The sequence below is a fragment of the Mastomys coucha genome, unplaced genomic scaffold, assembly GCF_008632895.1.
Source record: "Mastomys coucha isolate ucsf_1 unplaced genomic scaffold, UCSF_Mcou_1 pScaffold13, whole genome shotgun sequence".
Classification (NCBI taxonomy): Eukaryota; Metazoa; Chordata; class Mammalia; order Rodentia; family Muridae; genus Mastomys; species Mastomys coucha.
This window is the reverse complement of record NW_022196895.1, coordinates 29786588-29809187: the sequence shown is the minus strand read 5'-3', so window position 1 is coordinate 29809187 and position 22600 is coordinate 29786588. Positions and strand designations below refer to the sequence as shown.

At 42.8% G+C, this 22600-nt stretch overlaps 1 protein-coding gene across 3 annotated transcripts in view; it reads left to right on the top strand.

Moving 5' to 3' along the window:
• The window catches only part of Epb41l4a (erythrocyte membrane protein band 4.1 like 4A), a 208049-nt gene that overhangs the window by 102996 nt on the left and 82453 nt on the right, over positions 1-22600 (top strand). For all 3 annotated transcript variants that reach the window (XM_031365273.1, XM_031365271.1, XM_031365272.1), the window contains exons 4-8: positions 6660-6711; positions 11572-11650; positions 17477-17574; positions 18734-18854; positions 20796-20883. In XM_031365273.1, the coding sequence (XP_031221133.1) occupies positions 6660-6711; positions 11572-11650; positions 17477-17574; positions 18734-18854; positions 20796-20883 (438 nt within the window). The remainder of the gene's footprint in view (positions 1-6659; positions 6712-11571; positions 11651-17476; positions 17575-18733; positions 18855-20795; positions 20884-22600) is intronic.

Here is a 22600-nt window from a genome sequence, read left to right as displayed (position 1 = left end):
CCCTCTCTTTCCCCCTTCCCCTCCCTCCCTCCCCTCCCTCCCTTCCATTCTTGAGATCTTTGTGGCTCTTGTGACTCAGACTCTTTTTGACCTCTTAAATCAAAAAATTGTTTTGTTATTTTAACATGCATATGGCATTTCTTTGGCTTGCAGAAAGCAAGATCAAGCCCTTCCTCCTCTCTGTGGCATAGGCCTGTAATGCTGGCCACTTGGAAGGCTGAGGCAGAAGACCCATAAACTCAAGGCTAGCCTAGATTATATCCAGAGTGAGTTCAAGGCTAGGCCAGGCAACTTAGTGATGTGTTTTTTTCAAAATAAGAAAAAAGAGTTGGGATGTAGCTCAGTGGTAAAGAGCTTGTGAAGCATACCAGAGATCCTAAGTGTAATCCTCAGAACTAAGGAAAGGAGAAAGAAAACATTAGGAAATAGAAATGTAGAATTCTTAAACTATATAGCATTCTTAAGTTCTTTTGTTGTTTGATAGACAGATCTCAGTATGCAACCCTGGCTGACCTCTTCCTCCTGAGTACACAGATTAAAATCATGAGCCACTGTGCCCAGCTGTTCCTAAGTTCTTAAAGGGATCATCACTACACCCATTGTAAAATAGATAGAGTTGGGCTGGAGAGATGGCTCAGTGGTTAAGAGCACTGACTACTCTTCTAGAGGTCCTGAGTTCAATTCCCAACAACAACCACATGTTAGCTCACAACCATCTGTAATAGAATCTGACACCCTCTTCTGGTGTGTTTGAAGACAGCTATATTTGTATTCATATACATAAAATAAATAAATTTTTAAAAAAGTAAAAATCCCCTGTAAAATAGAGTAAAGCTTTTTTAATCCTTCGACAATCTCATGTATGTATATACTAGCCTTTTTTTTTAACCTCCATTACTCTCTCTCATCTGCTTCCCCTTGGCCTTTGAGAGCCTTCATCCCAACAGCCCCTTCTCCTACTGTGATATCTTTTGTGTGTCACTCACTCAGTTTAGTTGTGGTTGTAGCATAAACACGAGAGGGAGGCAGCTACTGAACACCACGGGCCACCTATCGATGTCTGGAGCACTGAAGAAACGACTCCTCCATCCCTAGGAACCATTAGCTGCTCCCATTCCTTTCGTGAGGGGTGGGGCCTCCTGAATCTTCTCTCTGCACGATGAAATGGTGGCCTGTGAGGGTCACTACAGCTGCAGTGAGATCGTGGCTTGCTCAGACTGCTTTCTTATAGATTGCGGGACCACCAGCCCAGGGATGGCCTCACCTACAATGGGCTGGGTGACGCCCCGCATCCCCCATTCATCATTAATTGAGAAAATGCCTTATAGCTGGACCCTATGCAGGCATTTTCTCAGCTGAGGTTCCTTTCTCTCAGATGAATTTAGCTTGTGTCAAATTGATGCCCAAAGCCAGCCAGTACAGTTTGGGATATTGATTATTCGACAGTATGAAAATTTAAAAGTTTAATTTTGAGACTTTTGCCTAGAAAATTGATGAATTTGGTATTATCAGCCAAGGTGCATAAAAGAATCCCAGGGCATTTAGCCAAGACCGTCAGAGACAACGAAGGCTCTGTAAGTTTTCTCCTCGTTACACCGGGGCTGTTGTTAAGATTGGCAGGCCAGGGTGGAAGGATACCTTGCTGCATGCCTTTATATCCTGGAGAAAGAGAGTGGGGAGGACAGCGGTCATGCTTGCTGGGTAACTGGCTGTTTGGGGCTTATGTTAATAAGCAGGCTGCTTGAAATGGGGGCGAGGCAGAAAGGTGTGTTTTGATTTATTGCTATCTTTTTATAGAATAAGATCTAGTCCAGTTTGTGAAAAAAAAATGTATATATACACACACACATACAAGAGAGGCTTTAAAATAGAGGGGAACTAGGAGGAAAAAGTGACACTGGACAGAGATGCTCCTATCAAATACAGACTGTTTCTCCCCGGGACCATCTGGATAGGTAAGATGGCAGAGCACCCAGGCCCAGTCCAGAAATGCCACACCCTGGTGGTCATGTAGTGTGATCCTGGAACCTGTGTGTATCTCTTTACTCTCACTCCGTGTGGGAGACAAGACTAGAATAAGACACCCCCCCCACTTTTTTTTTGTTCTTTCTAAAAATTATCTATCAGCCTGATTTTTGTTGCTATGACAGGGTACTTGAGACTGGTACATTACCAAATAGGTTTAGTTTGATGTATGATCCAAGGGGCTAGATGTCCATGACGAGGCAGGTGCAGCAGGCACAAGGCCTTGTGCTGTCATAATGGGTGACCAAGAGGAAGAGGCAAAGCAGGAAGAGAAGCCTTGCTCCCATAAGCAATCCATACCCAGGAAACCAGCATTCATTCACTTAGGAGGGTGGCAGCTCCTGAACTAATTATCTCCTAAAGGTCACACTCTCGCTCTTGGTACGGTTACGCTGGGGACCAAATTTCATCAAGAGTGTTGGGAGAGGACAAACGTTGTTCAAACCACAGCATCATGCTTCACGAATACCGATGTCATAGCTATTGGGTAGCACCAAGTTTAATACGATGCTCTCTGGCAAAGGGATATATTGCCCCTTAAAGACAGGCTCACTTGCTTTAACAGCAGCTAGGGAGGGTTAGGGAGATAGTTCAGTTGGTGAAGTGCCTGCCAAGCAAGCATGAGGTCCTGAGTTGGGTTCCGCAGCACTTACCTAAGGGCTGGGCAGGGTGAGGCTTGCCCATAACTCCAGGGTGTGGTGGAGTTAAGAAGACCTGGAGTTCATTGGCCAATTAGCTTAGCCAAGTTAATGACCTGCAGGCTCAATGAAAGACTCTCAAAAAAAAAAAAAAAGAATGCAGAACACAAAATTAGGAGGAAGTGTGAAGAAATATGAGCCAAATACATAGTGTGCATGTATTAAATTCTGAATTAATAAAAATATACAAAATATATAAGAATGAGGAGAAACAATTGAGGACATATGACATGGACCTCTAGCCTCCACGTGCATCTACACAAACACACAGATACACCGCATACGCAGAGACACTCAGGCAGTTGAGGCAACTGACATGTATTTTATAACACATACAGGCATTTGAGACAGTTGATGTGTATTTTATAACAATGACAACTACAACATAGACACACACACAAATACAGCAATCGTTCAGTGTTTTTCTCTTAGTAAAGTCTTTCTGCATCTTCCTTGGAGTTTTCTTTGCATCTAATTTTTAATATCATGTATACATGCATTTTATATACATTTTCTCGCGCTCTAGATTGTAATTCTGTGTCCGTGTGTCACTAGCAAGGCTTTAAGTACCTCCAGGCTAGAGGCAGGCCCATCTTACCTCCCTGGATAATGCCTGGTGTGATGTATAAAGGGTGTGAATAGAGACTGTTCTGTGCTTGTTAAGTAGCGTCAAGCCTACCTCCAGAACCTTAAGATTGGCATAGTGCCTACCGTAGCAAGTTTCTGCATCCTTTTTCCTCTTGGGGTTGAAGCAGGAGCCTGGTATGTTCAGTGTGACCAGACATGCGCTGTGTTTGATTGCTTGTTGATAACTAGTGGTGACAAGTGTCGTCAGACTGTGGCTGCTGTTGTACCAAGGTCATATCTTTCCCTTGCTTGAACATAAGTGGATTTTGCATCTGAGGTTGTTGGCTTGTGAAACCCTGGTAGATTGTGTTTATTATTTATGTTCTGGAGCATTTATCATTGTCTGACCTCCATCACCTCTGCCTTCCAGTTTGATAAAGTGAGATGTGTGCCTGGCAAGCTCTGGATGGATGCTTAGCCTGTCAGATGTGCAGAGAGTTGATTTGTGCAGGGAGTTGACTGAATGGCCTTTGATTGAGTCTTGCTTTCCTTTGCTTTGTGCAGAATTGTAATTTCAATCTCATCGCAGAACTTCATTGTGTGTGTGTGTGTGTGTGTTTTTAACATAAAAATTGAATCGTTCTCATGGATAGAGGTTAAATTGTACAGATTATCATTCATGTGCTTTGTTTGATGCACTAAGAGTTCCTTCCTATCCCGTTGAGACAGAGGCTTCCTTTCTGGTTTCTTTTCATGGCCTTTCCAGTGTTGAAAAAACAGAAACAGTTTTTCTGTTTTTCTGGCATCAGAAAAACAGAAAATAACAACAGTGTACACACACATCGAGCATCATGGTACACCATCAATATAGACCACTTTTATACTTTTGCCTACCAGCCAAAAATAAACATTAGAAAGCAGTTAATTACCTCAAATGCCTTGAACTGAAGAGTCTATAAAATTTGATACTTTGTAATCATTTTAGAAGATAAAGTTTAGAAGTGTTGCTCTTTGGGTCCTTCCTGCTCTCAGTCTCTCTTCCCATCCTCCATTCCTCCTTTGGCATTCTGTGTCTGTGTGTCCGTGTGTGTGTCCGTGTATGTGTCCGTGTGTGTCCGTGTGTGTGTGTGTGTGTGTGTGTGTGTGTGTGTGTGTGTGTGTGATGCAATGCCTAAAATTAAAATCCAGTATTTGGAGCGCTTTTACCGCTGGCAAAGACGAGGAGAACCTCTAAGGACCTATCTGCCTCCGGTTCTTGCTCTAATGACATCTTGAGCCCAGTTTGGTGACACCCAGAGAGAAGAGAGCCACTGGCCCGCAGAACTCTGAGATAAAAAATGGACGTTGTTTTAAGTCTCACTTTTTGTTGGGGACAATTTGTTACATAGCAGTAGAAGCCCAAGCAACTGTTGTGTTTCTTTAGCTTTCCCTCTGGAAAGAAATAGGCAAACTTACATTTTTAAAAATTATTTATTAACCCCCCCATGTGTGCCCTTGCAAGCATGAGTATGATATGTGTGTGTCAGGATGGTCATGTGCCATGTTCCATGTATCCAACTCAGCTTTACACAGCAATTGCTCTTCCCCTTTGAGCCATCTCCTTAGCCAAAGGAAAGAAATAGTCCGCCTACTTTACGTTTTCATCTCATGGGAAGGGTCCTTAGCTTCACATATACAAAGGAGAAAGAGTCTGTTCTGTGTCCTAGCACAGCAACAGTGACTGGTTTTGCTGTACACCGTGAGCCAGAATCTCCTAGTGAATCAGAGTTTCAGCACCAAGACAGCCTCTTCCATCATTGTGGGCTCCCCAGAACACCCCCTGCTTCAAATAACTCTTCTGCTTTTTTTTTTTTTTGATTTTGGAGACAGGGTTTCTCTGTGTAGCCCTGGCTGTCCTGGAACTCACTCTGTAGACCAGGCTGGCCTCGAACTCAGAAATCATCCTGCCTCTGCCTCCCAAGTGCTGGGATTAAAGGCGTGCGCCACCACCGCCCGGCTAACTCTTCTGCTTTAAAGGTGACTCTAGGCTTGGCTGCATGTCTGTAAGGTCAGATAGGGAACACTGTTTTAAGTTGATAAGCCTGTAGACACAAGTTACTTTGTAACATCTTTGGAATGTAACATCTCACTGCCTTGTGAGACAGTGGCAAATGGTGTGGATGAATGGAGGCTGGTGTGGTAGTGACGTGAGTAATTTGGGTCACTAAGTATGAAAGCTTACCATATATAATGTGAAGTAGAAGGTAAGGGGATTGCATAACTTATCAGAACCACTGTTTATAATAACGGTTCACCCAAGGCAAGGGGAGGAAACACTGGTAGGTTTTCTGAGAATTTTCTTATAGCTCCTGAATCTCTCCTAAGTGTGTGTGTGTGTGTGTGTGTGTGTGTGTGTGTTGTGTGTGTGTGTGTGTGTGTTTGTTCCTCCATTTTGTCTAGAATAAATGATGGGGAGGATTCACTTCTTTACCCCCATGGGGCCTTCAGTGCCTTCCGTGAAACCTTTCTGCCTTTTTGGGGCTTTGTGGCTTCTCCTTTCCCCTACTTTCTGCAGATGGAGAGCCGAGGCTTGCTTCTTTTGGTGATCTTTGTTTCACAGGAAAACAAGGGAAGACCTTCTGTAGAGCCAAGATTTCTCCTATTCGTGTCTGCAATTCTATTCATTAAAGATTAATTTGAATTAATAAGCTAATACCTTAGACCGGCTAAAGCCAGTTCCCAAGAGTGAGCCCTACACCTTAATAACAATCGTGTGTTGCATCGCTGAGGGTGAGCTGGCAGCTGAACACTTTATGTGAGCTACTCTGTTTACACTGCATAGAAACGCTGTGGGAATATTCAGAGTTCTCCAGTTCTTTGTCTCCTATTGCATGATAATGGCAGGGAGATCCAGGAAAAAATCCCTGTGACTCTGCTCCAGGGTTCAGGCCCTCTGCTGAGCTGAACTCCCCCCATGGATCCTGAATGATGGATGGTTTGAGTTATATTGATTGTTTTCTTCCTAATACCCAGTAGCAACTGTTATAGGGCATGGAGCCCCTAGCTAATGAAGAGGTAGCCACTGCCTTCCAAGTAATACGACTCATTCCTAAGTGTCTGGCTGTTACCCACCCGACAGTGAGTCCAGCTGAGAAGCATTGGCTGCCCCACTCTCTCCAGGCACCGGCAGCGACTGCATTCCTCTTCCTTCAATATTCTAAAGCCACAGAGCACTCCTTAGTGTGTTTGTGGCTAAGACACAGTGCCTGGTGAAGTGTTTATGTGCCAACAGCGATTGAAATACCATTTGAGTAATGCTTGAGAACTGTTCTTGATGCAAAGGCTGACAAAAAGCATCTAACTCTTATGACTTCCCTTTCTGTCTCACAGTATTGGCTGGATCCCGCAAAAACTCTTGCAGAACACAAGGAGCTAATCAACAGTAGGTATTTGATTTAAATTTTGTGAGCGGGTGGCGTGGGCATGGTGAACTGTCTGTGATTAGTGCTGGTGAGGGAATAGCGGGAACAGAGAGCAGCACTGGGCCGTGTGGTTTCATGCTCTCTGCAGACTGGGGTGGGCTTAAATTAGTCAGATCCTCAGCCAGTCTCACTACTGTAGAGGTGTCCTAGGGATGCTCCCTCTCTTGGTTTTTGACTGTGACTTTTCTGTATGTTTGTCTTTAAAACCTGTCCTTAAAGAGGGGGAGAGGCAGAGAGGAAAGCGTTTGTTCCTGGCTTACGGAATGTTTTGTTATCCATGTCGCAGGGAACACCTGTGACCTGTAAAGTTTCCGTGACTTCAGACAGAGAGGTCGGTCCTTATCAGGAGTTACCTTTTGGAAGGATAATATGAACTAATTGGGGAAGTTGTTGTAATTAAGTACATATTCCTTAATCTTAATATCCACACCCGTTTTATTCAAGAACACATGCACAAACTTAAGTATGCAAAAGAATAATCCTTTAGCAATTTTTCTTTTTGTGTGTGTAAAATCAGGGAAGTTAAAAATTTGAAACATTTTGCGTGTAATTCATGGACATTACATAATTCACATTGTTGTGACGGTTATCATCCACATCATTTTCGTTCTCCCAGACTGAACTCTATGGCTAACAGACCATTGTGTTTATATTGTGAATGACTGCCAATCAGAACTTGGTGGGCCCCTCTGCCTTCATGGCCTATCTCTCCTTTGCCTGTGGTCCCTTTGTCTTTGGTGGTATCAGTTGTGTGAACTTCCATGGATCCCAGCACAGGAATGCAGCCACACCCCAGAAAGGAACTAGAAACCCAGAGCTGTAGGGCCTTCAGAAGCAAGTACAGAGTCTATGAACATCAGCATCACTATTACACTTCTGGCTTTCTATCTCTCTGGTGGAAATCCACAACGTTTACAAATTATAGCTCTGGCCCATTTGAACCAATTAAAAAGAATAACCATCAGAAACTTAGAAAACTTTTGGGAATAATTATTTTAAAATAAGTTTGTAGGTTTCTCATATGAGGAAAAACTGAGGTAATCAAAAAAAAAAATGTAAACTTCTTAATGGAACACAGTGGTTCATGCCTATAATTCCAGAGGCATGGGGGTTGCCACAAGTTGAGGCTAGCTTGTGCTACATAGTGGTTCCAGGTCAGCTTGGGCTACATAGTAAGTTCTTATTTAAAAAAGAAGCAGGCAGACACAGGGGTTAGAGAGATGTCTCAGTGATTAGAGCACTGGCTGCTCTTCCAGAGGACCTGAGTTTGAATCCCAGTACCTACATAATATAGGTACATAACCTGTACACCCCAGTTTCAGCGGATCCAATATTGTCTTCTAAGACTGTAGATTTCTCTCCCAAGTGCTCCAGATGAGAGTTTGCTTCAAAGGTCCGTTTTCCTAGACAGTGCGCACACAGTACCACATACTAGGCATGGGTAGGCTTGCTGCCCATCCCTGTGGTTCCAAGCAAGCTGCTTCACTCAGCAGAGTTTCGCCTGTTTGTGGTGGTTTCCAGGCCATGGCTGAGAATGAAATATTCATGAACTTCTGTTGTTGTTTGAGACCGGCTCTCACTGTATATCCCTGCCTGACTTGGAACTCACTATGTACCAGACTGGGCTTGAACTCGCAGAGATGCTCCCACCACTGCCTTGTGAGTGCTGATGTTAAAGGCCTGTGCCGACACTGGGCAATGTGAAGTGACACAAGTCCTTCCACATGCCCAAGCCCTCAAAGAAAATTAACTCAAGCTGAGTGTTTTTCATTGTGCAGTTTCTGCCTAGCTGCTCATGACTGGACACAGATGAGATGTCTGTGCCGGGTGAATGGGGTCATCTGTCATGTTCCACAGAATGAAAGTAGCTCTGGAGTCTATAGAATGCCTCTTCCCTTTATCCGCCTCTCTCTCTCATCAGCAAGCAAGCCTCCCTACCCCCCTGGGCGCTGAGACCAGCCGCCTGGCCTGCGGGCACAGGCACACCCATCTGCTCAGCCTGACTGACACAGACCATCAGCCATCCCTGGACTTCCTGACTCTTCTAAATATTTAATAGTCTCACCTCCCTCATGTCTGTGTTCAGGGGGAGTAGCGTGTTTGTCAGAAATACAAGTTGGAGGGGGGGGATTGAATAGACCTAAAAACCAGATATATGGAATACTGATAGGAAATTAGACTAAAAGTCTTACAGTGTACATTTTTAAAGAAAGCATTAAGTGTAAGAAGTAAGTCGTGAAGGAAGGCAGAGATGAAGTGGGGGATGGGCCTGCTCTTGATGTCCTGTGAATTCAGTTAGTATATAACTTTGGAAGAGAGTACAAAACACATGTGAAGATGTGATAATAGCCAATAATGTGGTTTGTGTATTATAAATTAATTTTATCTTTATTGCTTGTTCTATTTTTTCCCCCACAGTTTGTAAGTTATGACTTCATTTATTTAACTAAAAATGAATGAAGACTGGAGTTTCTTTGTATCTCTTATGTGCTTTCACTAGGCACATGGCTCCTGCTTTCTGTTTGTGGGGCGGAGCCTTTGCTGAAACAATCAGTTGCAACACTATTGGAACACCAAGTAAAAGGTCCCTTTTGAAACATGGAAGATGGGTGGTGGAGACAGGAGAATCAGGAGACATCAACCTCAGCTGTACTGGAGTTTGAGGCCAGCTGAACTGCATGAGACCCTGTCTTAAAACAAAAACAAAAGCAAAGCATATTAGAGCTATTAATAATTACTGTCAGCTTGGAAGTTCGCAGCTTGGAAAACAGTGCAGACCACATTCATTCACCCTAGTAAGAAATACTTCTAGGAACAATGTACTACTACAATATACCAGTACCCAAGGGACCCTCCTTATATAAAAACAACAACAACAACAACAAAAAAAAACCAAAAAAACCAGCGTGTTTATTTATATTTACCCATGAAGGTGCAATTCCAGGCTTTGGTTTTGAATTTTTAAATTTGTTTTTGTTGTTTTCTGTGTGTGGTGAATAAATGAAAACACTTAACTTTTTTGCATATTCGAGACTATGTTTTTTGATTTAGAGTAGGTTGAGGGGCTGGAGAGATGGCTGAGTGATTTAAATAGCACTGGCTGCTCTTAAAGAGGACCTGGGTTTTATTCCTGACACCCATACGGCAGGCAGTTCCCAGTGATCTATACATTAAGTTGCAGGGATCTGACACCTTCTCCTGACCTCTGAGGTAACAGACGCACACTTGGTGTGCATACCTGCATGCAGGCAAACACTCATACACATAAGATGAAGTAAATGACTCTAAACAAAAAGTTAAAATAGTTTAGGAACATACCAGATATTGTGCTCTCTCATAGCCTCTCTTACAATTATTTTGCTTAAGAAATACACATGATTTAGAAAGTTCTAGCTAATTGATTTGCAGATTGTTGCTACTTCTTCTTCCCAGCCATCGCCACAGTTAAGACTTTCTCGTGTTTTTTTCCTGGGACAAACAACATATATTAGCCTTCTCCCCTCCCCAGCCCCTGAGATGTCAGGGTTTTGTGCTCAGGACTGTAGACTGGCCACCCCCTCCACACCAGTAGATACAGATCTCTATCAGTTTAAGTGTGCTGGGGCTGGCCCATGGTCCTGTGCCTGTGACTCACTGACATGCATGGCCCCCTCTGCCGCTCTGCATTAGAAAAACCTTTTTTTTTTTAAATTGTAGTTGAAGTGATAAGCAGGTGGTTTTTAAAAATAATTTGTCAATGTGCTTTTTTTTGATTATGAAAAAAAAAATCTTTCCTCCCTCCCACCTTCCTGCATCCATGAGTAACTCAAAATATAAATGGATGAAAATTGTGTATAGACTGTCCAACCAGCTCTAAGAACCAGTAGGCATTGTGGTATGTTTGACCATAAGTGTTTTCTGTGTTGATGTGTGAACATGCACTTGCTTTCTTCAGTAGTCTTGAGCCATACCTTTCCCATTTTGTATTCTTGTCTCTTTAGAAATATTTTGTAAATGTAATTGTGTATGTGTGTGTGCATACACATTTGTTGTGTGTATATGTAGGTGTGTGTGCCTACATGAGAGACTAGAAGAGAGTGCTTTATTCCCTCGAGACATTGTCCTTTATGGGGCTAGGAGCTAGACTGGCAGTCAGAAATCGCCCCGCCCTGCCCCCATGTCAGCCCCATAGAGTGCTGGGGCTGCAGGCTCAGTCGCAGGCCTATCCAGTTTTTTATATTGATGCTGAGATCTGAACTCAGATCCTCCTGTTTATTTGGGAGCGCTCTTACCCACTGAGCCATTCCCCTAGCTTCTAATCCTACCCCCCTCTCCCCAAGGAAAGAACCTTCCATTTTAGCAGTTTAAATTTAAAATCATCAATAGTTTTAAAAAGTATATATGAGCTAGGCATGGTGGTATATAAGGGTAGTTTAATCCCAACAATGGGGACATAGGGGATAGATATCTGTGAGTTCAAGGCCAGCCTGGTCCACTTAGCAGCTCTCAGTCAGGTCGGCCAGAACTACATAGATATGCTGGCTCAAATACACAGACACACACAAACACACACACACACACACACACACACACACACACACACACACAATGTCAGTGGATACATAGTATACCTAGAGGTAAATTGTAATGCTAATATTATTTGATATGAGAGTATAAAGCTTAAAATACAATTTGTATGTAAATGAACTGTCAACTGCTTGAAATAGATGGTTTTCATATTTAATGCACTCTCCATATGTGAATTTAATTAATTGTTACATATTACAATGCAACTTTGATTATAATATGAAGTATAATTAGTTTTTACTTTTTTTTTAAAGCTGGACCTCCATATACTTTGTATTTTGGTATTAAATTCTATGCTGAAGACCCATGTAAACTCAAAGAAGAAATAACCAGGTATTGTATTGACTTTATCTTTGAATAATGTGCTGTATGAAAGGCTGTATTAAAACTGGATTAAAGTTGGGGTAAAACACTTGCATGTCTTGCAATGTGTCTGCTGTGAGAATTAAATTTTAACCTTGCACGAGGTAGCACGAGGGCCATAATAGATGTGTTTGGAAAATGACAGGAACCTGGGTCTTGTGATGATAGATTGTGTATCTCTGTGATGGGATATTCTCTGTCATTGCCCTGCCTTCAGTCTTTGTGTTTGTGGAAGAGCAGTCATTTGAACTGCAAACTGAGGGCATTTTGGTGCTAGTTTTATGTTTATAAATATATATTAAGAAAGAAATATATATTAAGAAATATAAGTATATATTAATGAATATATACTTAATTACTTGTAGAGGAAATATCAGCTGTTTAAAAATGTCATTTATCTCTGCAGGAAATGAAAAGATAGTCACTTTTAATATTAACAGGGGAAATAAAGGATCAGTATTAGAATGTATTATTTTGTCTTCATTACCAAAAAAAAAAATGTTTCAGTAAAGACAGATTTTCCCATTGGTATTGGTTGGATAGATCACCAAAACGGTCCACAGTTGTGTTTGAAAGTGCCTCTGCCGAGAAGGTTATCATAGATTTCCTGATGGACATGCTTGACCAGTGAAGTGGCCATGAAACAAAAGCTTTAACATAATTCAGTGGTTAATTTTCCAGTGAACTTTATGGTGTGCTGAAGTCAAGCCTCACACATTATGGGAAAAACTAGAAATGAGATCAACAAAGGCAGCCTGTGGGTGCCCCCCTCCAGTCCATCCTTTTATATGTGTATCTGCATATGTGTGGGGCTGTGCACATGCAGAGGTCAGAGGTCAGGTATCTTTTACAATCACTCTTCTTCATTTTTTTCTGGCAAGGTCTTTTATTGAACCGGAAGCCATTTGGCTAGACTGTCTGGCTTGCAAGGCCTAGGGAAAGGTCTGCCTGCCTCTGTGACCCAGTGGTGTGTCTGTAGGCATGCACCACTGTGCCTGGCCTGTGTACATGGGTGCTAGGGATGCGAACTCATGTCCTTTTGCTTGCTCAGCAGGCAGTGCATTGACTCTGCCATTCTCCCAGCTCCTTTTGCATTCTCATGCTTTTCTGCTCGGACTTTCTTTCATCTTTATTTTGGACTCACTGATCTTTCCCATCCCACTCTGATCTGCTACACGTATGTCGGCCTCCACATCACCTGCTTCCATTTGCTTCTGAGCACTCTGGAAAACCAGTGCCCATGCGGGTTTCTAGCACACAGCTTTCTGCAGGAAGGGAGTTGTTCTGAGAGGAGAGGTATTTATATTAGAGCTTTGTGGGGGTGGGGCTGAGGGGGTGGGACCAGGGAGGAAACATAGTCTAAGAGGTGTAAAAATGTGTTACTACCTGTAACTCATTAGAGAAGGTCAAAGGGACATTTTGTTTAAAAGCAGTGAAAGTTCAACATTTTGATTGACTATGCCTCAGTGTCTGTCTCAAAGGACTTTTGTAAGCTTTGTATAGGGTGATGTGTGTGTTTGAGTGCTAAGTACTTAATCAGTGTGAATTCTTAGTAGTTCACCCTGTGTTCTGACAGGACACAGCGAAGTTACACTTAAATAGAATTAGCTTCCAAAAATGTTTGTGTTAAGGAGGGAAGAGGCCAAGAGTTTATAACCTGTTTCTTTACCTGTGTTTAACTTGTATTAAGAGGGAACAGAAAATTTCCTTCAGAATCAACTAATGCTAATGCCCCAGAGTGCTGTAAGCACAGCCATTTCCCATCAGGTATCACACCAGGTTGTTCAAGAAGCAGATGACATGATTCGCTTCTAGGTGGTGACTAGAAATGTACTTAAACATAGGTAAGCTAAGTGCACATTTAATATGCCATCACTAGGGGATATCCGGAGGATGAAGCTATTGATCTGCATGAGTACATCATTACACTGACAGGACTGTGGAAAAGTGAACAGATTACATAGAATAACTTTATTTAGTGTGTACATGTGTGTGTGTGAGTGTGTGTGTGAGTGTAAGTGTGTGTGCGTATGTGTGAGCGTGTGTGTGTGTGTGTGTGTGGGGGGGTGTGTGGTGCATAGGTGTTATGGCATGTGTATGGCGGTCAGTTTTCTTTCTTTTTAAGATTTATTTATTTTATGTATGAGAACACTGATGCTGTCTTCAGACACAGCAGAAGAGGGCATCAGATCCCATTACAGATGGTTGCGAGCCACCATGTGGTTGCTGGGACTTGAACTCAGGACCTCTGGAAGAGCAATCTGTGCTCCCAACCTCTGAGGCGTCTCTCCAGCCCCATTCTTCTTTCTTATCCTGAGACAGGGTATCTCTTGTTTTGACTGCTGTGCTGCACACTCCTGGCTGGATTGGCCCAGGAGCTTCCATCACATTTTCCTGTCTGTGGCGCCCATCTTGTAGTAGGAATGCTGGGATTGTATTTGCTTGCTCCCACATCATCTGGTTCCGGAGATGGACCTCACATCACCAGGTTTGCCCAAGCAAGTGTTTTGTTTTGTTTTTGTTTGTTTTTGTTTTTTTCACATGGAGCTATTTCCCAGGCCGAAAGCTAAAACTGAAACTCAAAAGCAAAATTCCCTTATATGCGATTAAAGGAAAACCATTTTTGTGGCTAGTGTTTCCAAAGTAAGTTTCAGTGTTTTTTTTTTTTTTTTTTTTTTTTTTTTTTGAGACAGGGTTTCTCTGAGTAGCCCTGGCTGTCCTGGAACTCACTCTGTAGACCAGGCTGGCCTCGAACTTAGAAATCTGCCTGCCTTTGCCTCCCAAGTGCTGGGATTAAAGCTACGTGCTACCACCACCCAGCTGAGTGTTTTCAAGTTTAAGTTCAGCAAACTTCCTAACACTTGGGAAGCTGAGGCAGAAGGATTACTCTGAGTTCAAGGCCACAAAGCAAGTAAGCAAACAAACAAAAATACCAACTAGAGTGCTTATCTTGATTCTGTTCTTTGGAGCATTGGTCCAGCATACTCTGCAGTGGTTTTTTAGTTTTTCACAATTTTATATGAAATGTAAGGTGTGTATAGTCTTCCACCTGATTGGTTGTGTAATTTTGAGAAAATTTTGTAACTTTTTTTTTTTAATACCGGTTTTCTGACAACATAACAGACTTACATGGTTTCCATGCAAGTTGATTTTTTAAAAATCATAATATATCATATACCTTGCTTGGACCACTCTTACCATTCAGCTAGTTCTCTTCTGATAAATGGAGTTTTATGTTTGTACGGAAAGATGACAGGAAGAATGTAGTTACTTAGCACATAGTACTGACTCCGGTACAAACGATGGAAATGCTCAATAGATTCGTAGGGCAGCTGAGGGGCAGGGGCATGATAGTTTGTATTTTTTAATTTGTTGCTTCGAGAAATGGAAGATCAATGTGGAGCCCTGAGATAGGCCATCCAGGTTTATCCATTATTAATCAGAACTGTCTAGGCATATGAGTGCATTTAGCTACGAATCATCCTACCACAGTCTCGTAGCATGTATTTCTAAACTTGGTGTGTAAAGACTGCTCGCTCTTCATTCAGTAGCTACAGGGAGCGTCTGAAGAAAGAAAGATCTGGTATCTATCACTGGAAGGAAACATCTTTGTACTTTTAACTGTATAATGAGTTTTGTTTGAACTTTTTTTTAAAAAGGTCATTTTAGTTTCTAAAGTATTTGATAGGATTTTAGTATTAAACTCACCTCTTTTCATTACCTGGCTCTTGATCTCTGACAAGAGTTGGCTCAAGAAGTAAGAGTGTATCTTACCATCTACCTGAGCAGCATGAGCTTAACCTGAAGGTAAGGATTTTTTTTTTTTTTGTAAGGCATTAAAAAAAAATTGTCTTTACTCTAAAGGCGCTCACATCTTTGAAAGAATGGGAAGTGGGATAAACGGAATGGCAGACCAGGTTTAAACATGCAAAGACCGGAAGTGGGATAAATATGGGATTGCGGACCAGGTTTAAACATGCAAAGACCGGAAGTGGGATAAACGGGACGGCAGACTAGGTTAAACATGCAAGGGTCCTGGTTGGGATGGAGAGGAGAGGTTACAGCCGTACTGTCAATTATTTGGGATTGAATGTGGCTGTCCGCATGGTTTTGCTGCATTCCTAGGTCTCTCACATAGCACATGAGAGCAATGTGTCAGCTCCTGAAGCAGCCAGTGAGGAGGTTTTGCCTCAAGCCTGCACCCATACTTAACTCTTCCAGGAATGGCCAGTGTGGCCTCTACCATTTAGATTTCCTCATAGGGCTTTAGCTGTAAGCGGGTAAAGGTATTTATCAATGGAGGATCTCTAGACTCCATTTACTTTTCTCGTCTCTGCCTCTCCCTGTGACATCAGGCATCACCTTACAGAGGAAGGAAGATCACAGGGCAGCCTGAAGGATGTGGGTACATGAGGGCACATTAGTGGCAGCAACTGGATACAGTGTACTAGTTTGCGGGGATGCATGTGTGGATACGTGTACATGTATATGTTTGTGCATGTGTGGATGTGTGTGGATGGATGTGTCAGTGCCTCTGGGTGTGTGAGTAGGTGCGTGTGAGGATGCATGTGTGGATGTGTGTGTGTGTGTGTAGATGCATGTATATGTATGCATAGAAGCATGTGTGTGGATGTGTGTGTGGATCCATGTGTGGATTTCTGTGTGTGTGTGTGTGTATGTGTGTGTGTATGTGTGTAGGCCAGAGGTCACTGGGTGTCACTTCTCTGGTACTGTCCACCTTGAATCTGGAGACAAATGTTCTTATTGGCCTTGATTTTATCAATTAGGCTAGGTTTGCCAGGGAACTCCACAAATTTGCCCATATTTGCCTCCTGCAAGCTGGGGTTGTAGGCATGCTACCATATCTGCTTTTACAAAGCAGGTTCTTGGGCTCAAATTCTGGTCCTTCTGCTTATACAGTGAGCACTTTATCAACAGAGCTCTCCTCCAGCCCACATGTAGTCTCCCGACTGGGAGAGTTCGAGGATCCAATACCTCGGGCTAGACTTCTGTTTCTCCCGCTTAACCAACAGTGAGATCTCAGGCCAGTTAACGTCGTCTGCAGAGCGAGGATAACAGTGCTGACCCTGTTTTCCTAGGTGATTGTATGTCAAAGCTGCAGAGGTGTTATAGTTTTTACAGTGCTGAAAATACTTCTTGGCACCATGATTATAAAAGGTAACACGGAATGAGCCAACCTGAAACAATGAGCCAAGTCTTAAGACGTGGGAAGATAGATGGAGATACACTACAGTATTGCTTTTGGCAGGGGACACATGCTTCTGGGCCCTGTAGATGACACATAAAATCCAGGTCAGATCCTTGTAATTTCTTCCTCTTGAGAACAGCACTTGTTGACGTACTCACAGCGGCGATACTGACGATGGTGACTCTACATTTAACCTTCTCACTGGCCCCATGAATTGGTACTGTCCTTTCCCCATCCTGAGAGGCTGCCGGCCTTTAGAGAAACTAAGTAACAGACGTAGCCTTGCACTGTTACTTAGTTTCTCTAAAGGCGAGCAGCAGAACCACTGTGCTTGCCAGAAGGTTTACCTCCAGAGTTCCGTAACCCAGTGTGGCCATGGGAAGTGGCTTTGTTTGGTCTCATCCCTCTTTGTTCGCAGAAGGCTGGGAGTGGCATATATATATACATATACATATATATATATATATATATATATATATATATTTTTAATTAAAGATGTTTAGTTTTCTCTGGCTGGTCAGGGCCTGAACCTTCACATCTGAGCAGCACCAGAGATTGTTAATCTCCTTTCTCCATTTCTCTTTTAGATATCAGTTTTTCTTACAGGTGAAGCAAGATGCCCTTCAGGGCCGGCTGCCTTGTCCCGTCAATATTGCTGCTCAGCTGGGAGCCTATGCCATCCAGGGTAGGTGCTCAAGTCCATTTGCTTCAGAAATGCTCAGGGGAAATATTTGAATTTTTATTTGTTCATAAGTTTATTTATTTATTTATTTTTGCAACTCTTATTATACACTATTTTGGAAAATAAAATGAAACCAGTCAGAATTCAAATCTTAACCAGTATCCTTTCAAAAGATATAAGAATGGAGCTGGCTACATTTTTCCTTAAAGGGGGTTGTCTATGGTTCTAGATATGGTTCTAGTTTCAGGGTTAACCCTGATTCCTAAGTAGAAAGCCAAAACCTCTTTCGATTTTGCCCTCTGCCTGAGTTCTGTGACTCTGCAGCCCATGCCCATCCCTGTCCTGTCTCAGAGATCATGCTGCCGCTGTCAACATGGTGACAGCAAGCCCAGAGTGACACTATCTGAACTCTAAATACTTCATTCTCTGGGTCAACATGGTGGCTATGTCAGGTGACTCTGGGTTATCGGGTCCCTCTGAAGACTCAACCTGGGCATGTTTCAAATGCGGTATTGGAAAACTGAGGTAGATAGTTTGGCCTTTGAGACCCTAGTAGACTACACATTATATAGACTAGATGTCCCAGGCGGAATGTCAAGTAGATAAGCTGGGTTGGGGCTTGGAAGGTAGATTATTGGAGGAAGAGGTTGACGTGAACTTTCCGGGTTGCTTTGTTTTTCTGTGTTGATGGTTGTCAGACAGACCCAGTCTGTCACATGCAGCATGGTTGTTTTTAATGCCACGTTCATTCTCTTGGTTTCATTGTCAGAGAGGGTACGTGGATCATCTCCAGTGTTGTCAGAATGCATAACCTTGAACTCAGAACATGCATACTCATTGTATTTCATAAATCCTGATAAGAAGAATTGAAGTAAAATGATAGTAGACTGTGGGAATGCAAAACCACTTTAGTTTCTAAATCCTAATGTATTTATGCCACACACGTCTTTGCTGAAGTTTTTTTCTTTGTCATGTTTTAGTAAAGCTATTTAGTATATATCTTAGCTGTCTCATCTTATTGATAAAAGAATTTGAGGAAAAAATGTTTAAACATGATAGAAAGATTCTATTCCTGTATTTTTAGAAGCACTTCCCACAAATATTGTTACCTGAAATAGTTAAGGAAAGAACTATATGAATAAAAAGACATTTTGTTTTCCAGCCGAACTGGGAGACCACGACCCATACAAGCATACTGCCGGGTATGTGTCGGAGTACCGGTTTGTTCCTGATCAGAAGGAAGAGCTGGAAGAAGCCATAGAAAGGATTCATAAAACTCTCATGTAGGTGAATTCCATGTTGCATCAGTCCTCATCACTGTCAGCCAGGACAGTTATAAATGTTCCCAGGGATAAACTCACCTGTGCCACGAGCGCTCGTTTGCTTCTTTTGCCACAATACATGCTCATCGAAAACCCTAGCCAGCTAAACAGTATAGAGGAGACGTTAAGCCTGGCACCTAAAGTCGCCATTTGATCAGTCATTTGATCAATGACTCCTGACCTCTCCTCTCTGCATAATTCCCATAGAGAAAACTGATTTTATATAGGTTTAGGCATTGTGACTTTACATAAACAGAGTCACTGTCAGAGCTGCGTTTTGTAGGTTTTCTCATCACTAGTGACCTGTGAAATTTTATAATGTATAAATACTTCTTCTAACTATATGAAAATAACCCACCATGCCCTTGTGTATTTGAGATTTGCCCCGTAGTAAGTATATAAGTCTTTAGAGTTAGAAGCAAAAATCCTATCTAGGCCAGGGCCAATGAGCCTGTGCACGAAGAAGCTGAGTGTAGCTTCTGGGGGCGTTGTGCTAACCCTGAGGCACCTTGAGAGTTCATGTGCTCCCCTGGGAAGATTTTCAGTTAACTGCCCAGAGCAATGAAGTTATAATTTAATTATAGTTATTTTGGTTAAATCCTCTGTACTGATTAACTTTGCTTTTTTTTTTTTTTTGCTTCTTGTGTAACATTCCCCTTTGAATATACTTGGTTACAGATCTATTATAGTTAAGGAAAAAAATGTTGAATTAATCTGCTCAACAAAAATGTTTGCTGAATGGATCTGCCTCAGCGGTTAGTGGCAGAAGTCAATTGCGGAATAGCAATCAGAGAAGCCGACTCTCTGTCTTGGATTAGCATGCACTCAGAATGCTCTCTTGCCTAGAAATAGAATCCTTCATTTTAAGGTTTTTGCTGAAGTGGATGCTAACAAGAGCGAGCTTGTTATACATTATAAAGGGCAGTATGTTTGGCACGGTCTGTGAATACTAATTCTACTAGGAGTTTCAAAGTATAACTGTATTTTGAAATTGTAGGGTTTTGGATAAAGGCCCTCGGACATGTTTTATGCACTTGTGTGGCCAGTTGTCCAGGGATAAAGCATGATCAAAGTTTGGCAGTTTTCTTGTGACCGGATTACGAAGAGCGTTCTTCCAGGCTTTCATCTAAGTGCATAGTGGCTGAAGTGAGGGGATACATCAGAAAGAACGTCTCAATTTTGGGACGTTCTTCACAGCTTTTATCTTTTGTTAGCCACTCCCCCCACACACACACACTCATGCCTCATCCCCCGCCCCCTAATTCATCCATGGAGAGTCCTGGCAGATGCTCACCCTCATTAAGCGCAAATGGTGTTGTCTGAATATGAGCATCAGTGAAGGCCTTAGGAAAATTTCTGTGCTCAATTATGAAAACGACCAGCACTTTAGAGTTTCTGTGGGTTAGCTAATGCGCTTCCAAACCACACCTGTGCTTAGGAGCTGTTGGCGTGATCCCTGCTGGGTAAGTGGGGCCTTCAACTCCTTGCCTGGTGTGGTGCCAGCTCCGCTTACTCCTGAAGAGCAGCTGCTGCAGCTGCTGCTGCTGCTGCTGCTGCCGCCGTTGCTGCCACCACTGGTGGTGCATGTCTTGCTCCTTGGGAAGTGGTAGCTTTTTAATTGGAATGCTTATAGTCTCAATAATCTCTTTGGGGGCTTTTGAAACTGAGAATTTTTTTAATAGAGACTGAGAATTGGGGAATTAGACTGTAACGAGCCGAAGTAGGTCTGGTAAATGAAGTTGACTTAATATAAATATTGCCTTCTTGTCACCCAGAAGGCCAAGTTCTTCCTGAGGCACAGAGCGTTCGTGCAGCATGCTCCTTGTTTCCCAGCAAGTGTCCTCCTCTCTAAGTGGAGTAGCTTTCAGTAAGAATATGGTGTTGTGTTTATTCTGGGTGTAGGGGTCAGGCTCCTTCTGAAGCTGAGCTGAATTACTTGAGGACTGCCAAATCCCTGGAGATGTATGGCGTTGACCTCCATCCTGTCTATGTGAGTAACATTTAATTAACACAAAATATTTTAAGCAGATGACATTTTTGTTCAAAAGTCAGAGAAACTCCCTGAGGGGAGAAGCTACGGCCCTCCCGTGTAGCAAGCCGGGTGGTGCGTCCTCCTGTGCTGTCAAACTCAGAACTGCCCTTATGCCGATTAAACCCTAATGAGTTTTGCATACAAGTCGGTGATTATATTTCCATGGGTAGAAAACAATCAACTGGGCTTGCAAACACAGTCTGGATAACAATTCCAAAGGGCTTAGCTAAATGTCAGAACAGTTTAAAAACCAGTCTGTAATTGACGACATTAGAAAACGGAAGGACTTTGTAAAAATAGATTTTTTTTTTCTTATGGCTGAAAAGAATAAGATTTTTTGCCGGGTAAAGTAGGTGTTGGGCAGCGATCCTGGTGCGGTGGTTGGCGGATGGAGTTGAGTGGATAGTGTTCTGTCACCAGGAGAGCGGGTGTGTGACTAGTATTTGCCTGGTCAGTAGTAGCCAGGAAACCTGCCAGCTCTTGTCAATGAGTGCCCATCAGATCCTTACCAAGTATCCCAGAGCCAGGTTACACCCTCTCCGTCATTTCTCTTTGAGTATCTCTTTTGTATTTGCACCCCTGCATTTATTTTATAGCATGTCTTTAGCTATAGACACTAGTATTTTCTAAAACAAGAAACCATGCTTCCTATTAATTCAGTCATTCAGGATCTTATGATGTAGTCAAACTTTGCTTGTCTTTACCTGTGGGGTGCTGGGATTCCAGGCACCTGCCATGGTTCCTGGTTCATATTAAACTTTTAGAGTTAGAAGCATCCTTGAGTATACATTCAGTATGTCAGTGGAAGTTACAGACTTGGGGGAGGCAAAAGGTCTCTGGTATTAGACGCTGGAGAATGAAATGCTGCCTTCGTGGTATGGGTGGCAGAGTTCTGAAATCGCAGCACTGTAGCCCTAGGTGGAGGCAGGGCCACCTCACATTCGAGACCAGCCTGGAAAAACAAGAGAGGAAGGAAGGACAGAGGGGAGAAAGGAGCTTTTAAAACTCCATGAAGGAGTTGTCTTCTCCCTTGCTGCCCACGTCAATCCTGGTAGATTTTGGGGTGTTTAAAAGATACACCTCCTAGGAAAATTTATAGAGGGTTCTGCAGAGTGTTTGTGGATTCTGTAATGTTTATCTTGACTCATAATCAAGTTTTCCCAGTCTGGGAGGGTGGTGGCGAGACCCTATGGGAAATGACATTAGGTGTGTTAGGTCTTCCTTCCCTCCGAGGATGAGTTTCTAGAGATGGAGGTTGGGTTTTTTCTGGAACAGTTGTCTTGTGCTTGCAGGCTATTCAGCAGACAGCTCTGTGCATGTTCTTGGTATCCTCTTGGCCTGTGGCTCTGTCATTTCAGGGTCCTGTCTTAATATTTGAGATTTACTGTTGCCTGGGAATGAGGGTTTTCCGGGGTTTCTGAGAAGCTATTATGCTTCTCAGTTTTTGAGCAGTCTCAAAGTTACTAGTGGAAGTAGGAAGGGCCGTGGTAGACCTCAGGAACTCAGAGCCTCTCTCTGCAGGCAGCTGCCTAAAATTTCTCATGGCCCAAGCCGGGGGCCTCAGCTTTATCCACATGAGAGAGCAAAACCAAGACAAACCATTTACAAGCTCCCTTGACAGAAGCCAGTGGGTCCCAGGGTGTGGCTACAGAATTGTATGAAGCACCTGTGTGTT